At 39.0% G+C, this 22,271-nt stretch overlaps 1 protein-coding gene across 1 annotated transcript in view; it reads right to left on the bottom strand.

The window, feature by feature from the left end:
* Positions 1-954: 954 nt before the first annotated feature.
* Positions 955-22,271, bottom strand: part of lrp6 (low density lipoprotein receptor-related protein 6) — a 129,351-nt gene continuing 108,034 nt past the window's right edge. Inside the window, exons 8-22 of the mRNA XM_069903740.1 lie at positions 21,726-22,015; positions 20,276-20,502; positions 19,445-19,629; positions 17,554-17,880; positions 16,813-17,015; positions 16,254-16,465; positions 15,938-16,128; positions 12,942-13,151; positions 11,690-11,815; positions 11,193-11,429; positions 9,128-9,238; positions 7,595-7,825; positions 4,959-5,095; positions 3,711-3,808; positions 955-2,994 (exon numbers count right to left, since the gene is read on the bottom strand). Of these exons, the coding sequence (XP_069759841.1) occupies positions 2,712-2,994; positions 3,711-3,808; positions 4,959-5,095; positions 7,595-7,825; positions 9,128-9,238; positions 11,193-11,429; positions 11,690-11,815; positions 12,942-13,151; positions 15,938-16,128; positions 16,254-16,465; positions 16,813-17,015; positions 17,554-17,880; positions 19,445-19,629; positions 20,276-20,502; positions 21,726-22,015 (3,068 nt within the window). The 3' untranslated portion in view covers positions 955-2,711. The remainder of the gene's footprint in view (positions 2,995-3,710; positions 3,809-4,958; positions 5,096-7,594; positions 7,826-9,127; positions 9,239-11,192; positions 11,430-11,689; positions 11,816-12,941; positions 13,152-15,937; positions 16,129-16,253; positions 16,466-16,812; positions 17,016-17,553; positions 17,881-19,444; positions 19,630-20,275; positions 20,503-21,725; positions 22,016-22,271) is intronic.

The raw sequence follows: 22,271 nt of genomic DNA, 5'->3' as shown, positions 1-22,271 counted from the left end.
TGTAACGCACATTCCCAAAGAACTGTAGACAACTGCAGCAAAATGAGTCATTCCGTTTCAGGTTTTCAGCAGGGGCCTTTCTTGCCATTAAACTTAAAGTTGCAGAGAAACTTTTGTTTAAAGACCATCTCTACCAGTTATTCCTTCTGACAAGATATTCTAGAAACCACATCCTGATAAAGATAATCGTTCAAACATTTAAGTTTGGTTTTCTTTGTACTGAAGCTGTCAACTTGCTGAGCATGCCCAATATTTTTGATTTTATTCAATCCATAACAACTCACTTTATATTCCCCACTTTCATTCTAAGTTGATAGCATTTTGTCAGGTTAGAAATATGATCAAAAACCACAATTAAACTCCTTACCATCAAAGCTCCAAGTCATAACTTAAAATTTCAAGTTTTGCACTGGGATTGTCTGACTATACATGCTACAATATTTATCAATTTTAATAAATCTGTAAATTAGTCATTTGGGCAATAGGTAAGAAGCAATCTTGCATGTTGCATGTCCGTGTTGAAAAGTTATTTCAACTTCACAATTCCCATTTACAGCAACTGAATCCACTAGATGCAGCTGAAGCTTTAGTGTTTTCTATTCAAATACTGTTACATTCTGTACAAATGGCTCACCACACTGGTTTAATGTAATGCACATCACATTACCATCAGAGCCCCACTGTTGTTTTAACTCAAGAAATGTTTATGTGCATATTCAAGAACGATGTAGCCTTGAAATAACAATGGCATTCAATTTTTCCAATCCAACTCCATAGCCATATGGAAAAAAAAGTTTAAGTAAAACATCTCAAGGTTTGAAATCAACAAGATTCTGCATTTTCATCCGTCCCTTTGGCACAAATAATTAAATGATGCAGTGCTCCAACATTTTGCTCCTTTTTGGCATTTCACCAGAAAAAAAATTGCACAAATTTCATTTGCTTTTATTATAAAAATCAATTTTTCATTTGTTACAACTTGATAAGAACAGAAAAGACTTTGTACAAGGTGTTTTTTTTTAAAAAATCAGCTCACACTTAAAGCACATTTTACATAGAGGATGTTATTAGGCAAATGGATAGGACTGACCAAATGTTGGTCATTAATATAAATACATCCTTGCAAAGCATTGTATGACTGGGGTGTTGGGTGAGAGGAGAAAAGCTTAGGATATCACAATACAACTGCCCCCTCTAAGTGACAGCAGGAGGAACAAAATGAATTCAGCAGCACCAGATCCTTCACTTCCAAACAAGTTTTTTTTCCTAAACACACCACCAGAGGATGCTTTTTGTAATAAAATATGGCACACAGAATTCTACCATCACTCAGAAGTACACCTGGGAAAATGAACCAGGATTCCTGACACAGAGTATACAGCAGACAGTTTCAACATTGTCATGTACAATTTGACCAATGCATGCTTTGATCAAAGTATTTTGTGGAAAATGTTACCTAAATTAAATAACTGAATTCCAGAAATATATAAAGAGCTCCAAATAATTACTTAAGATCCAATCGACATGTCAGTCAATAGGGACCTTCAAAAAGTATTCAGTCTTTGCTATGCAATTTTCGAAACACAATACAGTCGAAAAGCTGATTTTGTATTTTGCACAGTACCTTAATTCATGGTGGAAAATTTACATTTAAGACACGGAAAAATAAACTTATCTGACCTATTAAAAAAATCTGAGATTGTCATTACCCTTGTACTAATGTTTTATAGAAAAATAAAATGAGGCATAAAGTGTAATAATAAAACTATACATGAAAGTACTGTAGGGATATATGGACAGGCTTTACAGAAACTCTAATACAAGGTAATTTTATAGCTTATAAATAGGGTATCTACACAATATGTGGTATAAAAATACACTCAGAACATTTGTGGGCACTGAAGTTAAAAGCTCATTGAGAAATTTAAAAGGTATCAGGGCATGCTTTGTATCCTTGTTCAATTTTTTTTTAAATCACAGGTCTCTTTCACCATTTGTCCACTTTTTACTTTAGAATCATGTTTTTCACTACAATGAATCAGGAAAGATGATTTCCACTCCACCCCAAATTATCCCTCTGCGGACAGGGTGAGAAACAACATCAGTGCACATGGCACACATCAACTTCGAAAGCTGGAGGTTAGGTGATTGGATTCACTGTGAAATTCACACCACATTGGTGCTGGTGTGAAAAGAATCTCAGTTCATGAGTATACAAGGAACTCTCGTTCAACTGAAGCAGCTTTGCACAAACACACAAAAACAGTCCCCATGCCAGCTCTCCACAAATTACTCAATTTGAATTCTGGTCACATAGTTGAGCGGCTGTTATACTCCTGGTATAAACTGAAGTCTGTCAGCATTTGTTGATTCTCTTTAGGCAGTGGAGATGCAAACCATCCAGTGTCTTGTTAATCCATATGCTAGTTTTCTTTCATCTCTTAGGTACAGTTGCTTCCCTGGGTTAAGGCATTCTTGTTTTGCGGAAAAAGATTTTTTTTCATTTGTACAAATTTTACATTTTATGGCACAACCAGTAGGTGCTGTTAGAAAATATAAATACCCTCTCTATTGTACAATTGTTTGAAACTCATTCCCTTCCCTCCCCAATTATTTTCTCTGTACAATCCACATTGTGTCTTTAGTATTTCTTTTACCTAGTCTGTTCATATTAACAATTATTTACAATAGGGAAAAGAGGTGGTTTGTGCTCAGGAAGAATCTGTACATGGAGAAGGAGGGGGTGGATAAAGATGGTGCGAATAACTCCTTTCGGTGTAAGGAGATGGTGGGCAGCTTTCATAGTTCTCCTCAGCAGACAAATACTGGCTCCGTGGAGTCGGAGGTGGAGGGAAAGGCTCTGAGTCATAGTTCAAATCGCTGTAACATTTTGTTGGAACAATTCTCCTTCCAGGGGTGTAGTCACTGTCACACACATCAGTACTGCAAGGTGTGGTGGGCGGAGCAAAATTCCGATATGCATATGGCCTGTAGCTGTAGACAGGGAAGTACATAACATCAGTATTCATAGAATAAAACTACCGGTAGTTTTCATTTGGGTTACAATTCTTTGGATATTGGGAAAAAATGTTAATTAATTCAGCCACACATTAAAGCGGTTCTTTGAAAACTTGGGGTAAAAACATGAAAGGATAAACACCTGCAATTTTTTACCAAGTAAAAATGAAACTTTCAAGGGTATTGTGACCCAAAAAAAATGAAAAATGCAAAAACACCAATTTCTGAAGATGACCGTATTTCTATTATAGCTGAGTAAATCTGATAGTTTATCTCTAAAAATACATAGAATTAAGAGAAGTTACACAAGTTCTAAATAAGTATTGGCACCAAGAGATTTAAAAATACCTACATGAATGTCCAGCTCCCCATTCATCACTCTCTCCAAAGGTAATGGTTTGATTTCTGTTATTCTCACCAATCTGATCTACAAAACTGGTCCCACGATCAGACAAAAGTCTTTGTCATATTAGTTGAGATGATATATAGTAAATATCAAAACTGTGATGTATTTGATCAAAAGGGTAATCATATTTCCTTCAAGCTTCCAGAAACTTTACATTGGAAGTGGAAGCTAAAGGAAAACAATTACATTCTAAAGAAGGAAAAAAAAAGTCCTTTTCATCTCTTTCTGACCGTACTTTGTAGTGTTAAGTGCCTTCAGTAAAACCATCTCTGTGTTCTCCATTTACCTGTATGATCTATGAATCGAAGGGCTGTTTGACGAGTAACCAAATTCCATCGTATAATGTGAACGTTCAGTAGCTGGTGAAGGTGGAGGATTCAACATCTATTGTAAGGGTGGGGGAGAAAATCAATAAATAACAGTCAATATGGATGCACGGTGGATACATACCTCAAGAATTGTGGCTCTGGACACATAGCTATTTCCACTTGCATTACCCTAATAATGAAACCAAACAGCACATAAACAATCTAATTCAGCCAACCTTATCCATGTTTACTGGGGTGCTAACGTTAGGCCTGGATCCCTCTACTCCCTTCCTATCCAACTATTGCCAAAATGCCTTTTAATTGCATCTGTCTCTACTATTGCCTCTGGCAACTCATTCCAGATTGCTATCACCCTCTGTGGAGGAAAAACTTACCTTTCATATTGTCTTTAGATTTTTTCTTTCTCACCCAGGCCCTCTGGATTTCCCCAACCTAGGAAAAAGATGCTATCTACCCTATCAATGCCCCTCAATTTAATAAATCTTTGCAAGGTCACCCCTCAGCCTCTAATATTCCAGTGAAAATACATGCCATTTGAGAGTCATGATCTCCCCTTCATGAACATGCTAATTTCTCCTAATTAATCCCTCCCTTTCCAAACGATCATAAATTCTGTCCATTGGCATCTTCTCCAACAACCTTTCACTAATGATACAAGTTCACTAGCCTATAGTTGACTGGTTTATCCACTGCCTTTTGAACAAGGATCAACATTAGTTATCCTTCAGTTTTTTTAGTACCTCACCTGTTGCTATATTATCCAGAGGAGTATCTTGGTATTTAAAATTTTTGAGAAAGGGGTGTGGCCAGAAGGGGGATTAGTGGGGCAGGTAAGGAGATGCAGAGAGAGATTTAATATGTAGACAAGTTAGGGGTTTGCCACTGACCAGCATGTACTGCAAAATGCTTGTGAACAAATGTCAAGATTGAATGAGTATCACAGCAACAGCCTGACCTCCGCTGGAGAGTTGACATGGTTTTTGGAGTGTTGCTGGCATCAGTTTCCAGAAAATAGACACCACAGTTAGAGGGAAAAAAACTGAAAAAAAAACACCCTAAATTCTTTGTGCAACCTGGGAATGTAAGCGCATATTCTGGAAACAACATGGCGTTCAGGTACAGGAATATGAAGATTTAAAAATACATTCAAACGACTTTTAATGTAGAGGAAAAAAATCTAGTTGAAAACAAAGCTGTCGACTTACAGGAGGGAAGAATGCGCCTTTTGTACTTGAGGAGCTGCTTGATGAGGCCCCTGTAACATGAGCTCTGTCATACAGAGGCCCACTGCTTCCACCCATAATGCTCAGGGAACTCATCACAGACTTGCCACGGGTCATTCCTACAATTTAAAAAAAATAACTGAATTACATCAGATGATACTCAAATATTTGTACAATTCATTTTCACACAGACACCAGATTTCATAACCAATTCCTTATTATACTGAGTACTATGTAATTATTTTCACAAGACAGAGGAGCAGAAGTAGGCCAAGTGAGTCTGCACCGCCATCCATCACAAGTTGATCCATCCTCCCACCCCGCCCTGTAACCCTTGATGCCCTGACCTCTCAATCTCTGAATACCTGTCAATCTCAACATTTTAATTTGTAGGTAAAATGGACAAATTAGTCAGTCATTCCCTACATCTTTCCCCTTCCCCCCAATTATCAGCATGACCTGAGCGAGAACCGTTTTAGAAGATTTAGGTCCGAAAACATTTTCTGATCAGATTTTATTTCTTTTTTTTTTAAAAAAAAGGTAACTCTTGCATCCTTAAACATGAGTGGCCTTGCTTTCTGCTAAAACTATACTGCCCTTTTTGAGCTAATATCACAATTATATGCACTCCTCAAATGGTGATCTCTTGCAGATCCCTAGTTTACTTCATTCCACAGCTCTGGCCACAACTCAGTTACGGGATTTTTTTCAAGACGTCTCCACCTCCCACCTGTCAAGACTTAAATCTTAATTTAATTGACTAACATTGCTAATATATTTATCTATGCCATTTTTATCCTAATAATGATATGCTTAGAAGGTACTGGATATTTTAATGAGCTATTGTTATGTGATACCAGATGATACTATGATTACATGATGTACCATATAATTAGCTTTCAAACAGTCAACAAGACACAACAGCCAAATAAGGGATAAACAGTGTGACCCCAATACAGCAATAGAAAAATACAAGGAATTCAATAATAAAGTTCTTAAACAGATACATGTCAAGTCAGGTTTATTGTCATCTGACTGTACAAGTACAACCTGACAGAACAGCATTCTCCAGTCCTTGGTGCAAAAACATGCAGATATACAACCAGACAAATAATACATTTGCAGGACAAGTATTATATCTATAAAAATAAATAAATATGGTTTTGTACAAATCACAGAATCGGATGGTTAGTGAGAGCATTCTCACTGCCCGTGGGAAGAAGCTGCTCCTCAGCCTGGTGATGTTGGCTCTGATCCTCCTGTATCTCTTTCCCGATGGGAGCAGCTGAAAGATGCTGTGTGTGGGTGGAAAAGTCCTCAATAATTTTGCACGCTTTCAGACAATGATCTTGGTAGAAGAAATTGATGGTGAGTAGGGAGATTCCAATGATCCTCTCTGCCACTCTTATGGTCCAATGAATTGACCGCTGTTCCATTTCTCTGCAGCAACCATACCACACTGTGATGCAGCTGGCCAGGACGTTTTCAATTGAGCTCCTATAGAAGGTTGACATAATGATGGCCGGTAGCTTTGCCTGCTTCAGTCATTCCTGGTCCTCCCAAAGTCCAGTCATCTCCTTTGTCTTGTCCACCTAGAGACTCCAGTTGTTACTCTTGCACCATTTCACAAGATTTTCCACCTCTTCTCTGTAGTCCGACTCATCGTTGCAGCTGATGAGGCCAACTACTGTTGTGTCGTCTGCAAATTCAATGACACTGTTGGAGCTGGATCTGGTGTTGCCGTCGTGGGTCAGTAGCGTGAACAGGAGTGTGGTAGATAAAAATTATTCACAAGCTAATAAAACAAGTGTAACTGGATATACCATCAAGTGGTCATTTGTGCGAGGTGGGTGGGGAATCAGAAGTGAAGAGGGTGAATAAATTCAAGTTCTTAGGAGTCATTATCTCAGAGGATCTTTCCTGGACCTACACATTAATGGCATTGTGGAGGGGAAAAAAAAAGCACATCAGTGCCTCTATGTCCTCACGAGTGGTGGAGGTTTGTATGACACCAGAAACTGGCAAATTTCTACAGAAGTGTGGAGAGTGTGCTGACCGACTGCATCATAGTCTGGTCTGGGGACACCAATCCCCCTGAAGCATAAAGCCCTCCAAAAAGTAGTGCACGCAGCCCAGAACATCACAGGCAAAACCCTCCCCACTATCAAGAACATCTAGAGGGAACGCTGGTGACAGAGAGCAACAGCAATCATCAAGGATTCACATCACTCAGCACATGCTCTGTTCTCGCTGCTGCCATCAGGAAAGAGATATTGGAGCCACAAGGCTCATATCACCAGGTTTAGGAACAGGTGCTATCCCTCCACCATCAGACTCAACAACAAACACAATCAGGGTCTCATTTAAGGATGCTTACTTGTGCATTTTATTGATTTTTAAAAAAAATTCTCTCTGTACTACAGTTTGTTTACATTCATTATCAGTTTACAGTTATTTGTTTGCATGTATACACTTTGTAGAGTTTTTTTTGCTCTACCAATAATTTTGCCTCGCCCACAGGAAAAAGAATCTCAGGGTTGTATATGATGTCATGTACTCTGACAATAAATCTGAAAAGTAAATGTTGCAAACCCACAATGATAATGAGGAATCTTTACCTTGCAATGATCCTGGAAGAGAGTTGGTATGTGGTACATAGCCCAATGGTACCGAAGCAGATCCGCGGACAACAAAATCATTTGTCATAGTTTCTCCGTCACCCTTCATTCTTGGGCATAGAACACGTTGACAGATGAAGTATATAGCTCCAATCACAAAGACAGAGAGGATCACACCTATAATTGAACCAATAGTGTTTGTAGGTTGAGGGGTCGGCTCTTCGGTGGGATCTGTAAGAAATTTTAAAAAGTGGATGAAGGATTTACTTAGTCAAACAACCAAGGTGGTAAATTTGTTACATCAGATTGCAAATATATTATTAATAAATTAAAAACATCGGTGCTTTGCTTCTTGCCACAGCACCATTTTGTAGAAAAATACATGATAATTCATTGCGTTACAAAAGTGTGAAGCAAATGAGATCTACAGGGAAATCTGTCCTATGGACTAAAATTTCACTGCACTACTGCGCTCCAAACTTTATTAATTCAGCACAAGTTAGAAACAAACTGAAAAGTTGTTTAACAAAGTAGGTCAAAAATTTCCCATGCTTTTAAGCATTCAGGTAAATAATGCAATGGGGACTATGAAGCAGAGCACAACAAAAATCTATCATGGGAAACTCACTCTGCACTTTCAGCAATGTAATGAAACAAAATTTAAAAGCAGCTTTTATCCTTGTTCCCCTCTCCTACTTCTAAACATTCACTCTCAATCACTCTCCAGCTGATAAATTTTAATGTCCAAATTGAGCTCACTGAAATAGATTTTTTTTCTCTACCTCAGCCCCATTGCCTCCCCTGCCCCCCCTCCCCCACCCCCACCCCGGGTCCTTATTTCTTACAGCTTTACTATAATCCATCAAATCTTTTTAATCAATTGCTCCAACAACAAAAAAATCTTACAATTGCCAAAGGAATAGGTTAGTCATGAGTTTTCTGTAAAATAATCCTTCAGCAATACAAGTTTCAGATTATTTAATCTGTGCCCTATTATCTTCAGTGCTAGAGGTTGAATCCAACCTGCATTTGTAAAGATGTCAAACTTAGCTTTGAATTGCTTGCAAAATCTCAGCCTTTCTCAAAAAGTAAACTGTAGCCCAAAAATTACTCCAGAACGAAAGGCAATAAAGAACTTCATCTGAAATTGGAGAGGAGGTAAAAAAAAATTGTCTACTTATTAAAGAAAATTGATCTGCCATTCTCGTTTTCATAAAAACACACCTTTTTTTAAAAGGACTCATACTTTGCACGTTATTTATTATTGAGTATCTGTTTTCTGCATTGCACCGTTTATTTGCCTGGGCTCCTTGTTTATATGTCTTTCTTTTGCACATTTCACACATTGCTTCTATTTTTAAATTTTTTTTTCCCCACACGAGGAACCAAACTGACCAAAATACACACAAACATTTCCCTCTTGAATATACACAGTGTCATTTTCTCCCCTTAAAAACACACATTTGTATCCTAATAGAACACAAGCAAGTTCTACAAATATATATATATATATATATTTTAGTTAAAGCTTACAACAGGCATCTTCATCTGAACTGTCGGCACAATCACGACCATGATCACATCTTTTGTGTTTGGCAACGCACTGGCCATTGGCACATCGAAACTGATCCATAGGGCACAACACTGAGGGCAAGAGCAGGAAAAAAAAATTTTTAATGTGAAGAGCAGGAGTAATGGAGTTTGGTAAATGGCTTCTCCAATTTAAAGAGTTAATTTTGCATTTTTTTCCTCCAAATATGCTGCAATTACTACCAAAATGCAACTTTGCCAGTTATGCAGTTTGCCAATGGATACCAGCATTATCAATATAATTCTCACCACCTTCCAGAGGTTAGTCATGGGCAAGATCTAGTGAGCCATATCTGGGAACTACAAGAATGAAAACTTCTTGAGCCTTGGAATTTGATGACCACTGCATCAACACTCAAGCTTCCAACACAAAGGCAAGAGGGGCATTCTGATTAAGGAAAGGGCGCACAACATCCATCATATCAGTAGAAGCAAAAATACAAGTATCCAATCCTCTGCATGCAAAAGGAAACAAAAGTCAACATGAATGATCCTTGGTATAACGTTACATTGAGAAGCCAGGCCTAAACACCAAGGGAATTCCACACGTTTTCAATAGAATAATTAGCCTTTAAAGAAAACACGTGGTGAAGCATGCCTTTTGATTTTTCCCTCAACACCTACTTGGACTCCTATGTTGTTACCCTTCCTTCCTTCCTCATTAAAAGGGCTATATTCATTAGTAGAAAGATGCTGTCCCTCCCACTAATACACAATGGTTGCTCGATATGACTTTGGGAATAAAATAGAATATTAACAAATCTTCTAGAATAATGGTATTGTAACCTATGAATAGACCACTACTGATAATTTAAAAAATAAGGTAACCAATTTTTTAGCTGCTCCACTACTGAAATTAATCTTATTTCTTTATGGGGTTCTTTTCTCAATTATTTTCAAGATTTGTAAGTAACTATTTTCTGGTTTATGATCCCATTGGTTACCTTATTTTTTTAATTATCAGTAGTGGTCTATTCATGTTAAGCCAATAGCCTCTGTAGGGTGGGGTTAGATAAGTAGAATAGTAGTTTAGTGGGTTTTTCCCCCCCACTTCTTTTTAATGTAACATAGGTTACAATACCATTATTCTAGAAGATTTGTTAATATTCTATTTTATTCTCATGTACCTGTGAAACATTTATATGATGAAAGTAATAAAAATATTGGAGAACACCTACTTGAATTATCTCTACCTTCTCCTCAAACACCCAACTGTCCACCAATCTCCTATTTCCTTCCCTCCACCCACTCTGAAGGCACCATGTCCTAGAAATCCAGGTGTTAACAGGCAAGCTGTTGAGGTGTTCGTAGCTTAATGAAGAAATTGTATAAAGGTGCAAATGGTGTATCATTTGGTCTTCTTCCCAACTGATCCTCTTTTGCTCTGCTGGCTTCAATTTTGAAGTGCACCTCTCTTTTCTGCCACATGGCGGCGTCACACACTGCCCAACAACATTCCTTCATGCATTTCAATTTTCCATTTCCCTTTGAGTTCCACCACCATCATTACCATGATTCCCTAACACTGATTATCGGGAACACGCATCCCACTTGCACATTACACTTTCACCAATTTTTCCTCTGCCTTCTGATATTCTTTTTTTTTCCCACCATGTCTTCTCAACAATACAGCAAATGTAAAGGATGCACACCTTCCAAAATATCACTCAGTCCAAGTAATGAATTGATTCATAAATCTTCCTCAATGGTTGGCCTGTTAAAACAATAGTCAAGTCCTAGAAACCAGAAATGGCTTAAGCAGACTACTGTCTTCTCAATGTCTGCACTCTGCAAGGGGTTTCTTTCCAATTGTTAGTGACCAACTTTCTTGAAATTATAAGAAGCATGAAGTGTGAGCAAGATCACTCTAACCTGCAGTGTTCTTCATTGATAAAAGGTCGATGTATTACATGGCTGCCAAACTGTAACCCTGTAAGCACCATTCTTCCAATCAGTAAGTATTATTATAAATTTATTGTTAAATTGTTACAAAGACACAATCAAATACCTTCACATTTCTCTTCATCAGACTTGTCTTGGCAGTTGGACTCTCCATTGCATCTGAAAACAATGTCAATACACTGGCCACTGGTGCACTGGAACTGACTGTCTGAGCATATAGGACAATGCCGCTCATCACTCTGATCGTCACATTCTGGATATCCATCGCAGCGCCAAGCCAGGGGGATACAATCAACATCACCAGTGGTACAGGTGAAGTGGTCAGGTGCACACGTCGGGGGCTCTGTAACATACACACAGAGTTGATGGCCAACTTGACAGGTGATGGGAAAAGAAAAATCAAATGGCACACAAATTCTTCTCGCGTCGCCGTCAAATAACAAAACAGTTCAACATCAAAATCAAGTTGGCAACTTTGGATAAAATGGCAATAATTCAGATAATAAGCAAAATACAGGCCAATATCCTGGCACTCAAATGTTGCATGCAGTTTTGAAGGGCCACCAATGGGGAATGGGTGGGTCACGATCAAATTGCACATACCACCACAGGACAACTCATCTTGAAGCAGCACGAGGTGAACTGGGCATGAGCAGCGTGCAGTACCATCACCCTTCACAATACAAATGTGGGAACAGCCACCATTGTCTTGAGCACATGGATGTTCTGCTGTGTAATGGCACAAAATAGTTACAGGTCAGCTTGCATCAAAATGAGCAAACTATTAACAAAGTTATCAATTCAAGCACCCCATTAAAAAGTAATCAGGTAATTTGCTTCTGTGATGTTAATCGACAAATAATCACTCAATAATTCATCTATTTTCTTCATAATAATCCCAAGGGATCTATTGAATTTAATTTTTTTTAAACAACACAGAAGAAGACCCTTCCTTGTCCATGAAACCTGTGCCGTCCAATCACTACCATCACTGTACGTTTTGGAATGGGAGGACACTGGAGCACCTGGAGAAAACCCACACAGAAACAGGATAGTGCAAGATTTGAACCCAGGTCGCTGGTGCTGTCATAGCATTGTGTTAATCACTACAAACTGTACTGCCCATTAACTTGGTCTATGTCAGTAATGTACTAAAATACGTCTGGAGGTTTTGCTAAGATCTCTGGAGTAAGAATTGAACCCTACACCAATTGACTGAAATGGGCAACTCGCAATCAGCAATGCCTGGCCATTGCAGTTAATGGCCAGATGAATCTTTTGTACTACATGCAAAAGTTGCAAAGACATTTAATTTTCATTCTTGTATTTTGTTTTGAAAACAATTAACAATCAGTACTAGTATCTACATTATATTAAAAAAAATGCTACATGGGCTCATAACATGCCTTAAAAGAAAATATTTTTTTTGAGTAAAAATATTTTGAGTAAAATAGTTAGAGACTAATGAATCCTACTGAAATAGGATTTATCTGAATTTATTCTTGAACCATTTTTTTTACTTCGTAATCGAAACTGATGAAGGCTTCATTTGCATTCTGGCCCTCATTGCTCACCGGGGTACAATAACTATGAGCAGTCATTTTTCTCTGCATATTGGGTGCGGAATGATAGCTACAGAAAAGTAGTACGAGTGTTACAAGTCTATGGAGTAATTATCCACAATCAGACTCCAATAAAATACTGCTTTAAACTCCTGCGATTTACATAATGAAGGCAAAACTGATATTTCTGGGTGTTCCCAATTTATTCCCTTTTCAGTGGATTTCTGTTTGGCATTGGAACAAGGATTAATAGAGTTTTGGGCAAAGGAGACCCAGCTTTGATATGATCATACCAAATTCCTGCAGATCAAGTTCTTTCACAGCATGAATGTCACTGAGTTGAGCAATACGAGCTTGAATCTTGGTTCGACTGTTGCCATTTATCTTCTCAATCCTCTCTATCATCTGCTGCTGTCTGTCAATCCAGTACAAGTGGTTACCAAATATAGTCAACCCCACAGGTTGAAGTATGTTGGCATCTTCCAAAACAACTCTATTTGCACCTAAAAAAATTCATAAGTATAATTTTTATAACGTGTTATTCCAACAACACACCAGTGATAAATGCCAAGCTTGGTAAATTCAGATATGGCTACTCAGAATAAAAGATACAAAGGAAAGCGTGGTGTTGACCATATGATCTCAACATGCTGATTTCCACATTTTTAAAAAATATATATTTTCTGTTAACTGCAAAGCCAAATGTAGAATATGCAAGTATTTTTACCTTTGCTGAAGAACTTGTACAATGTTAAAATGCTGCATAATTCTGGAAATAGCTTGGAACATTTTGTCACATTAGATGCATGGAAGTAATGAGGGGAGATCTAATGGGAAGGCCTTTGGTTACTGAATGATGACGAATGTTTGTTAAATTAATGTGTGCAGTACAGTTAGCTACATTGAAAAATTATTGTATTTATTATGAATGCAAAAATTGGAATCACTGTAACCACATGTGCCTAACCAGCAATTTCCACTTTATGCATTTCTACTTCAGCTCTGCAAATTAACATTAAATCCACAATTCAGCAGAGATTATGTCCACACATTAAACTAAGGGAAAGATCAAACTAACAAGGCAAAGTTTAGCAGCAACATTTTATTTATTCCTCAAATTCTCAAGAGACAAAATCTTGTAAGCAGTATTACATCCCCACATCATTTATCACTTCAGTCTGAACTGCCAGGAACCTGTTGTGTTTATCCATTATCAGATAGAGTCCAAGTTAAATATCTGGAATTATTTGCACTTCAAAACATAATCTAAAGCTTACCCTCAGTCCATAAGTAAAAATACAAAGCTCGGAAAAATCAGCAGGTCACACAGTGTACTTTAAATAAAAACATTTTAGGCTTGAGCCCTTTCCATCAAGGAAAGGCAGGTTGGCACCCAAACACCTTGAAACTGGGGTCAAGCTCAAAACATTGGTTATCGACCTTTAACTTTGCTATACAAAGTACACTGTGTGGGCTGCTGAGTTTTCCCTGCTTTGTGTTTTTTACTTCAATCATGGAGTCTGCAGACTTTCATGTTTTACCCCAATCCATAAGCAACTGTGACAAATAAAGTGAAGTGTTGCATCACATGATGTAGCGCAATGCTTAAGTTTTTTGGTATTACAACACTCATATGATCAAAAGGACAGGGATGACACTGTTGCATGCAGTGCAGGTGAAAGGGAAAAGGATGCTTGAAGAAACTGAGGTTAGGTCGGGGTGGGGGTTGGGTAACAAAAAAAAAACATCTCAAATAATCATCCGTATTATCTGGTTTCAAGAACACTAGTATCTTTCATTTAGAAAGACTCCTCTTTTGCAATAACAGTAAATGTAATATTTTGAGTACAGGTGCTCCTCAACTTACATTGGGGTTACGTTCCAGCAAACCCTCCGCAAGTTGAAAAGGAATGCCACACCTACTATTTTTTTATAATTAAATTTTGAATAGCTTTATTCAACCCTGAAAAAAATATTAACAAACACAGCTGAAAGCACACTGGGCATGAAGAATGTTTGAAGCATTGAACTAAAATTAATTGCTGGATGGTGTGGATGCTAAAAGTGACAGGCTCCTCAATTTCACTCTCTTCTGATGGTGCCATCACCCAGCATCGCGAGAGAGTAGCGAACCACATATTGAAAGCGTGGGAACAGATCAGAATTCAAAATTGAAAGTACAGATTCAAAACATTGTAACTTTGGAAAATATTAAGTCAGACCATCGCAAGTAGGTCCCTGTTCCAGCTCTCAGAGCCTTTGATTGAGAACTATCAATGATGGAGTGTGTCTGTAGGGGTGTGAAATGGCTCTGGATTAAATCTCTAGAGACTCCAGTCCATTCCCAACTCTACTACTGACCATGTGGAGCTGTACTTTGTGGATGGCCTTGGTCCTCTGGTTTCCATAGTTTCCATAGTTGGGGCGGAGATGGGCATTTCTGAAAGTGAGACTAGAGGATGGGGTGCTGCCATCTTGATGCCAGGGTCCAGAATGTGTGAATGGATACTGGACATTGAGAGGGGAGGGAGGCAGCTGGAGGTCATGGTCCGTACCTGTACCAATGACACAAGTAAGAAGGGAAATCTAGTCTGGGAGTTAGGTAGGAAGTTAAACAGCAAGAATTCCAGGAATACAATCTTAGGATTACTACCCATGCCACATGCAAGAAACAAAGGCAGTGCTGTTTTGTTCATGGCTAAGAAGCTGAGGCAGGAGGAAGGGAATCAAATATTTGGATTATTGGCCTTTCTTCCAGGGCAAGTGGGACAAGCAGGTTACACCTGAATTTCAGGGGAATTAATATTCTTGCAGGGATGTTCGCTGGTGCTAATTGGGAGGATTTAAATGAGAGCGGTGGGGGTTGGTAAGCGAATGAGGAAGAGTTGAGAGAATGGCAGATGCTGAGCAAGCAACTCTGAAGGGAAGGACAGGAAGAGGCACGTGAATAGTCACAGTGAGACTTATGGGCTGAAGAATATCACACACTTGAGGACATGTTTTTAAAGTGAGGGGGAGGGAGACGTACAGGGGCAAATACTTTACTGTAGCAAGTGCCTGAAAAAGGCTTCCAGGAGCATTGGTGGAAACAGATATACCAGTAGCATTTAAAAGGCTTATAGATAAACAGATGAATATCAATAAGATGGAAGAATATCTATCAGGTGCAAGCAGAAGAGCTTTAGTTTGACTTGGACATTATATTCCTGCTCTATGTACAGCACTTTTCTTATTCCCCCCTCACCCCCATCCCTTCCCACAGGCATTCCCAAAAATTGTTTCTCTCTACCTGACAAGTCACCACTCTCAATGCGTCGGAGATCAGAGTCAGCCCAAAATAGTTTGCCGAGCTTGTTGTCAATAGCAAGTGTGACCGGTTTACTTAGGCCACTAAAAAATAGAACTTCCCGCTCTGTACCATCCAATGCAGCACGCTCTATTCTTGGTGATCGATCTTGAAGATTGGTGAAGTACATGTACCTGAGAGATTGTTTTTGATGTGGTGTTGGGGAGGGAAAAAGACATAATTTAGTATTATACTCCCCAGAAGTATTCCCTCATAAAAATTACATTTATAAATGTCAAAAGTCAAATTGAAGTTTTACCCCCTCTCTGGATTCACGATAATTGCTCTTGGTCTATCTTGTTCTCCATCCAGAACCACACCGATTGGTTTCCCATCCAGCCGCGTAACATTTATAACATTGGTTGCCTCACAGGTCCAATAGATGTAACGGCTGTAGATGTCAATACTTAGGTCATAAGCCTGTATATCTATGTTTTGGTTGGGGAGTGCACTGGTCACAACTGTAAAACTCTGCAACAGAGAAAGGAACAAAAATAACAGATTGATCATTACCTTAATCAGATTCTTCTTAAAAAAAAATACTACTAATTCATTTATTTAATAAAAAAAATTAGTTGCTGTATAAATTAACACTTCATATTGGAGGAATGAATTTCACAAATAAGAGTTGGATTTGTTATATATTTTGCTCAGGTTTTTGGACTGGGTTGTCCATTTTATGTTTTAAAAAGATCAACATGCATGAAAATACCTCTTGCTTCGTCATAAAATTTTAGTGGGCAGAATCAGAAAGCCTCTGAACAAGTGCACATCACCACTGAGAAGTATTGCTGTTTGAGCTCCATTTTTATACAAACCTGACTTCCATCTTCCTGTGCTCGCCGTATAACATTTTGACGAGAATCAATCCAGTAAAGATGTTTATCGACAGGATCATAATCAATAGCCCTGACATTTTTCAGACTGTGAATGGGAAGAATTATATCTGGGCTCTGTTGTTCATCGATAACCATTCGGTTTATTGCATTCTTTTGGCTGAAGAGCAAAAATGAAGTTGGAGCTGCAAAATAATCTTAGTACGTTAGCCTGGATTGGCCAGAGTACACTTTCAAAAGCGAGACAAGAAAAAAAAACTATAAAAATGCTTTCTTCACACAATGAAACAGGTTTCTTACGAGCATAATTTTCAGGATGTAGTTTTAAATACTATTTTCACAAAAGATAAAATTAAATCATACATGAAAACAAGATTTTCAATGGAAACTCGTGACTTTCTAGCACACAATTTCCAACTTAAAATTGCAGAATATGAAATATATTTAAGCTATGCTTGTGCAATTTTTTATAAACAAATGAAATTGCCTAATTTATGAATAAATTTCCTTAATCTCCTAAAGAATCTACATATCTGTGAATTTGCCCTCATCTCACAGATAGTGTGACCCAGCATATGGCTTTCAATAACTTAAGTGTCCATGCATCCTCCTCCCACTGATCTAGTATTGCTGTCTAGAATCCTGCTTTAGCACCCTTTAAACATTGTTCTAAAGTACATCAATTAACCCCAAAATTTAATCATACAATATTATAATCCTTACGGCTGCAAGTCTTGTTGTCCACGTTCAAGTAGTAGTGAGCTGGGCAGCCACATACATAATCAATAGCTGGCATGGCCAAACACAAATGGGAACAGTGCCCATTGCTTGAAGCACACTCATTCCATCCTCCTTGCCTTGAAGAATGAAATACCAGGATGTCCATGACATAATCCAAGTGTCCTTGAATAATGGTGCGATTTTGGCCACTAGTTTTGTTGGCTCGCTCAATACTACGGCGACTCCAGTCTGTCCAATAAATGTAGTCTTGGTATTGAGTTAAGCCAAATGGATGAGGTAAGTCATCTGCAATAACTTCACGATCCAGTCCTGCAAAATAAGAAGTAAAACATGACATTCTGCAAACACCATGGTTGAAGTAAAAGCACAGCAGGTCAAACAGTGTACCATACTTCTTCTTTCTTTGGCTTGGCTTCGCGGACGAAGATTTATGGAGGGGGTAAATGTCCACGTCAGCTGCAGGCTCGTTTGTGGCTGACAAGTCCGATGCGGGACAGGCAGACACGGTTGCAGCGGTTGCAGGGGAAAATTGGTTGGTTGGGGTTGGGTGTTGGGTTTTTCCTCCTTTGTCTTTTGTCAGTGAGGTGGGCTCTGCGGTCTTCTTCAAAGGAGGTTGCTGCCCGCCGAACTGTGAGGCGCCAAGATGCACGGTTTGAGGCGCTATCAGCCCACTGGCGGTGGTCAATGTGGCAGGCACCAAGAGATTTCTTTAGGCAGTCCTTGTACCTTTTCTTTGGTGCACCTCTGTCACGGTGGCCAGTGGAGAGCTCGCCATATAACACGATCTTGGGAAGGCGATGGTCCTCCATTCTGGAGACGTGACCCACCCAGCGCAGCTGGATCTTCAGCAGCGTGGACTCGATGCTGTCGACCTCTGCCATCTCGAGTACTTCGACGTTAGGGATGAAAGCGCTCCAATGAATGTTGAGGATGGAGCGGAGACAACGCTGGTGGAAGCGTTCTAGGAGCCGTAGGTGATGCCGGTAGAGGACCCATGATTCGGAGCCGAACAGGAGTGTGGGTATGACAACGGCTCTGTATACGCTCATCTTTGTGAGGTTTTTCAGTTGGTTGTTTTTCCAGACTCTTTTGTGTAGTCTTCCAAAGGCGCTATTTGCCTTGGCGAGTCTGTTGTCTATCTCATTGTCGATCCTTACATCTGATGAAATGGTGCAGCCGAGATAGGTAAACTGGTTGACCGTTTTGAGTTTTGTGTGCCCGATGGAGATGTGGGGGGGCTGGTAGTCATGGTGGGGAGCTGGCTGATGGAGGACCTCAGTTTTCTTCAGGCTGACTTCCAGGCCAAACATTTTGGCAGTTTCCGCAAAACAGAACGTCAAGCGCTGAAGAGCTGGCTCTGAATGGGCAACTAAAGCGGCATCGTCTGCAAAGAGTAGTTCATGGACAAGTTTCTCTTGTGTCTTGCTGTGAGCTTGCAGGCGCCTCAGATTGAAGAGACTGCCATCCGTGCGGTACCGGATGTAAACAGCGTCTTCATTGTTGAGGTCTTTCATGGCTTGGTTCAGCATCATGCTGAAGAAGATTGAAAACTTTATATTGCACAGATAAAGATACATACCCAATGTTTCAGGCTTGAGTCCTTCATCAAAGGGCTCAGCAGTTATCACTGATTTGAAAACAAAAAGCTCAACAAACCTTTTAATGTGTGACAGCTGATATTGAAATCTTGCCTATTAAACAAACCATTGTATACATGAAGTATACTCAGGTAGTATACAAAATCTTGGAAAGAGCATTTAAAATATTTTCCACTTAATCACTCCCAATTTGTCAATAAAAGGTAGAGAACAAAACCATAGTTGAATTCAAGACTAATAACCTGTTCCTCAAAACGTAAATATTGCAAACTCACCCAACATATTGGAGGATTCAATTAAACTTGTATCCAGGTCTGTCCAGTATAGTCTTCGTTCTGCATAATCAATGGTTAGTCCATTCGCTCGACCAACATTTGGCACCAATGTGATACGGCCTGTTCCATCCATAGCAGCTCGATCAATCTTTGGCTTGCCACCCCATTCAGTCCAATACATGAAGCTAATAAAGTAATTACCCATTAAAGTTGCAGTCATAAGGATAATCTGGCAAATGTTTTTCTACACAAATATTGCATACATATAGAACTATGTGGGACATAATGTCTGTCATGGAGAGATACATGGGTAAATATTGAAGGATCTGAGATGCTACCCATTGTTCCATTGCAAATTTTAAAATAGCCAGGTGCTTTTGGAAGAAAAAAAGATTCTAGATGTAACTATTGATTCATGCTTGCATATTTTTATTTCCTTTCCAAGAACAGAGCATTTGCAAAGGTTTGGGAGCATTTAACTATTACAATCTGATTAAATACAAGCTACTTCAGTAAGGGATGATTTAATTACAAAAATCACAATAGTTATTGTATCTAATAAGGCAACTTTGTATGTAAACTGAGTATTGGATGTATACAAATTGCACTTAAACTCTTTTACTATAAAACCACAAATGTTTAAAAAAGTAGTGGTTGTTTTAAAAAGGATCATCTATTGATTCCAGTTTCAAAAGATGCATTTTCTGCTCAAATTAATGCTTCAAGGTACACTGACAAACCTGTCTTGAACATGTTAGGCCAATAGTTAATCGAGTGTTTTGAAGTTAAGCCTTCTTTAGGAAAACTCAATTTTACTTAAAATTATCTTACCCTTCAGCAGGGTCCAAAGCCAAAGCCCTGGGGCTATCTAGGTCCTTCCACACTAATACTTGTCTGTGCTGTCCATCAAGTCTGGCAACTTCTATTCGATTGGTTCCTGTATCAGCCCAGTACAGGTTCTTTCCCAGCCAATCCACTGCCATTCCTTCAGGGTAATCAAGTCCAAACTCCACAACGTGCTCCAAAGCACTTCCATTCATGAAAGCTCTGCTAATGGTCTGCAAGTCAAGAGAGGTGTACCATATATTTGTCCACACAAAAGAATGCGAAAGATAATGACAATGGCTATGACACAATCATATATATTGTTTCATCTTCAAATTTACCTGATAAATGTAAATGTGGATGACTAGAATTCCTAACTGGTGGAGCAGCAAGATTGCAACAACCATTTTGTGAGCTGGTCTCTTCCACTGCAAACCTCTGGTTCACCAAGTCCCAAGGTTTTGGTAAAAATCATCTTTTCTAACACAGGATGTGTGCCATCTGCACTTCGTCCAAGCAAGGGTTCAATGGGCTCAGCAGCTGTACATGTGATGATTTCACTAAAGGGACAAGCTAAAAAAAAAAAAAATTGGAGCTCAACGTTCATAGGTGATTGTGCTGGGAAGTGGAGACTGAGGTGGGGACAGAGAAGGCAAAAGAAAAAAAAAATAGTATGCCAGTGTATTGGAAGGGTGAAGCTTGCAGGGGTGTGATATGAAGACTGCATCTTCCCTTGGGTGCCCAGTGATAGTTATTCTTAGGATCAAGTCTGATTCCACAATGATACTGCAACAATAAAAGCAGAGAAAGCCATCCTCCTGAAGAGAAAAAAAAATCATGTCATGGGCTCATGCAAAGAATACCCACAAATTTATGGAAAGATGAGAAGTGAAGGAACTGTTGTTGTTGGTGGGGGTGCAGAACTTTGAATTGTATAATACTGGGGGGGAAAAAGTTTACGCAGTAGGATTTCTGAGTATGTCTTTTTAAAACATTTATATGCATTCAAGGTGAAAGCAACACATGGCGATGCTGTTTGATTTGATTCTTCCAACCTTTAAAATCATTTTGATTTGCACACTGAATTATTTAATATGTACCACACTGAAGTATATCAAAGTATTCCTGGTTTTCCCTCCAAGCTGGTCACACTGATGAAAGAACTGTACATCTTTAAATGAAAACTGTTACTGGGCCTCCATATTTTACCAAATGAGATCTTTAAACAAAAAGGGTATATCCTCCCCCTCCCCCCCCCCCACCCATTTGAAGACATTTTCTGAAAAATATGTACCAATATTCAAGTGCATAATTCACTCAGTTTTCAGTCCCTTAGTGGAACAGTTATTTTTATATTTCAGCTGCAATTATCATTGCAGCACCATCCTGCGGGAGCCCATTAGCTCTGGCAGCTCAGAGATACCAGAGAAGCAGCAGTGGCAACAAGACTTCATACCTTCAGGCTAATATCTGTCCAGTAAATCCGGTTGTCAGTCACATCGAAATCCAGAGCAGAGGCTTCCTTTACCCCAGTTAGTGGAATAGCCACATTGTTATTGTTTGTTTCGAGTGAAATCCTTCTGATGTCTGCTCTCCGTGAGAAAAGGAGGAAAGCTTCTGGTACTATGCAGGTTTTCATGTCTCTGATGAGCTCCAAGCCTATCGGGCAGGCACATCGCACACCCTGAGGCTTGAACAAGCACAAATGACTGCACCCGCCATTATCTTCTGCACATGGGTTGGTACCTGAAAACATATTAATCTCAGCCTAGTTTGCATGCAACAGGATATTAAATCAGGTACATCAAAAAGAGCCTTTCAATAAATATTCAAGAATAACGAGTTTTAACAGCGGCAGAGTCCCTATTATCTGATACAAATCCCCTACGGTCTTCCTAAATCATTAAACTTTTAATACAAGTGTGAATTTTGTACAACTGTTAAAGTTTCATCCTACAAATATAACATTGTGGATGGAACTTACACAGAAAATTCAGAGAAA

Source organism: Narcine bancroftii, chromosome 11 (genome assembly GCF_036971445.1).
Source record: "Narcine bancroftii isolate sNarBan1 chromosome 11, sNarBan1.hap1, whole genome shotgun sequence".
Lineage (NCBI taxonomy): Eukaryota > Metazoa > Chordata > Chondrichthyes > Torpediniformes > Narcinidae > Narcine > Narcine bancroftii.
The sequence above is the reverse complement of the archived record's forward strand: the minus strand, read 5'-3'. Positions and strand labels throughout refer to the sequence as shown.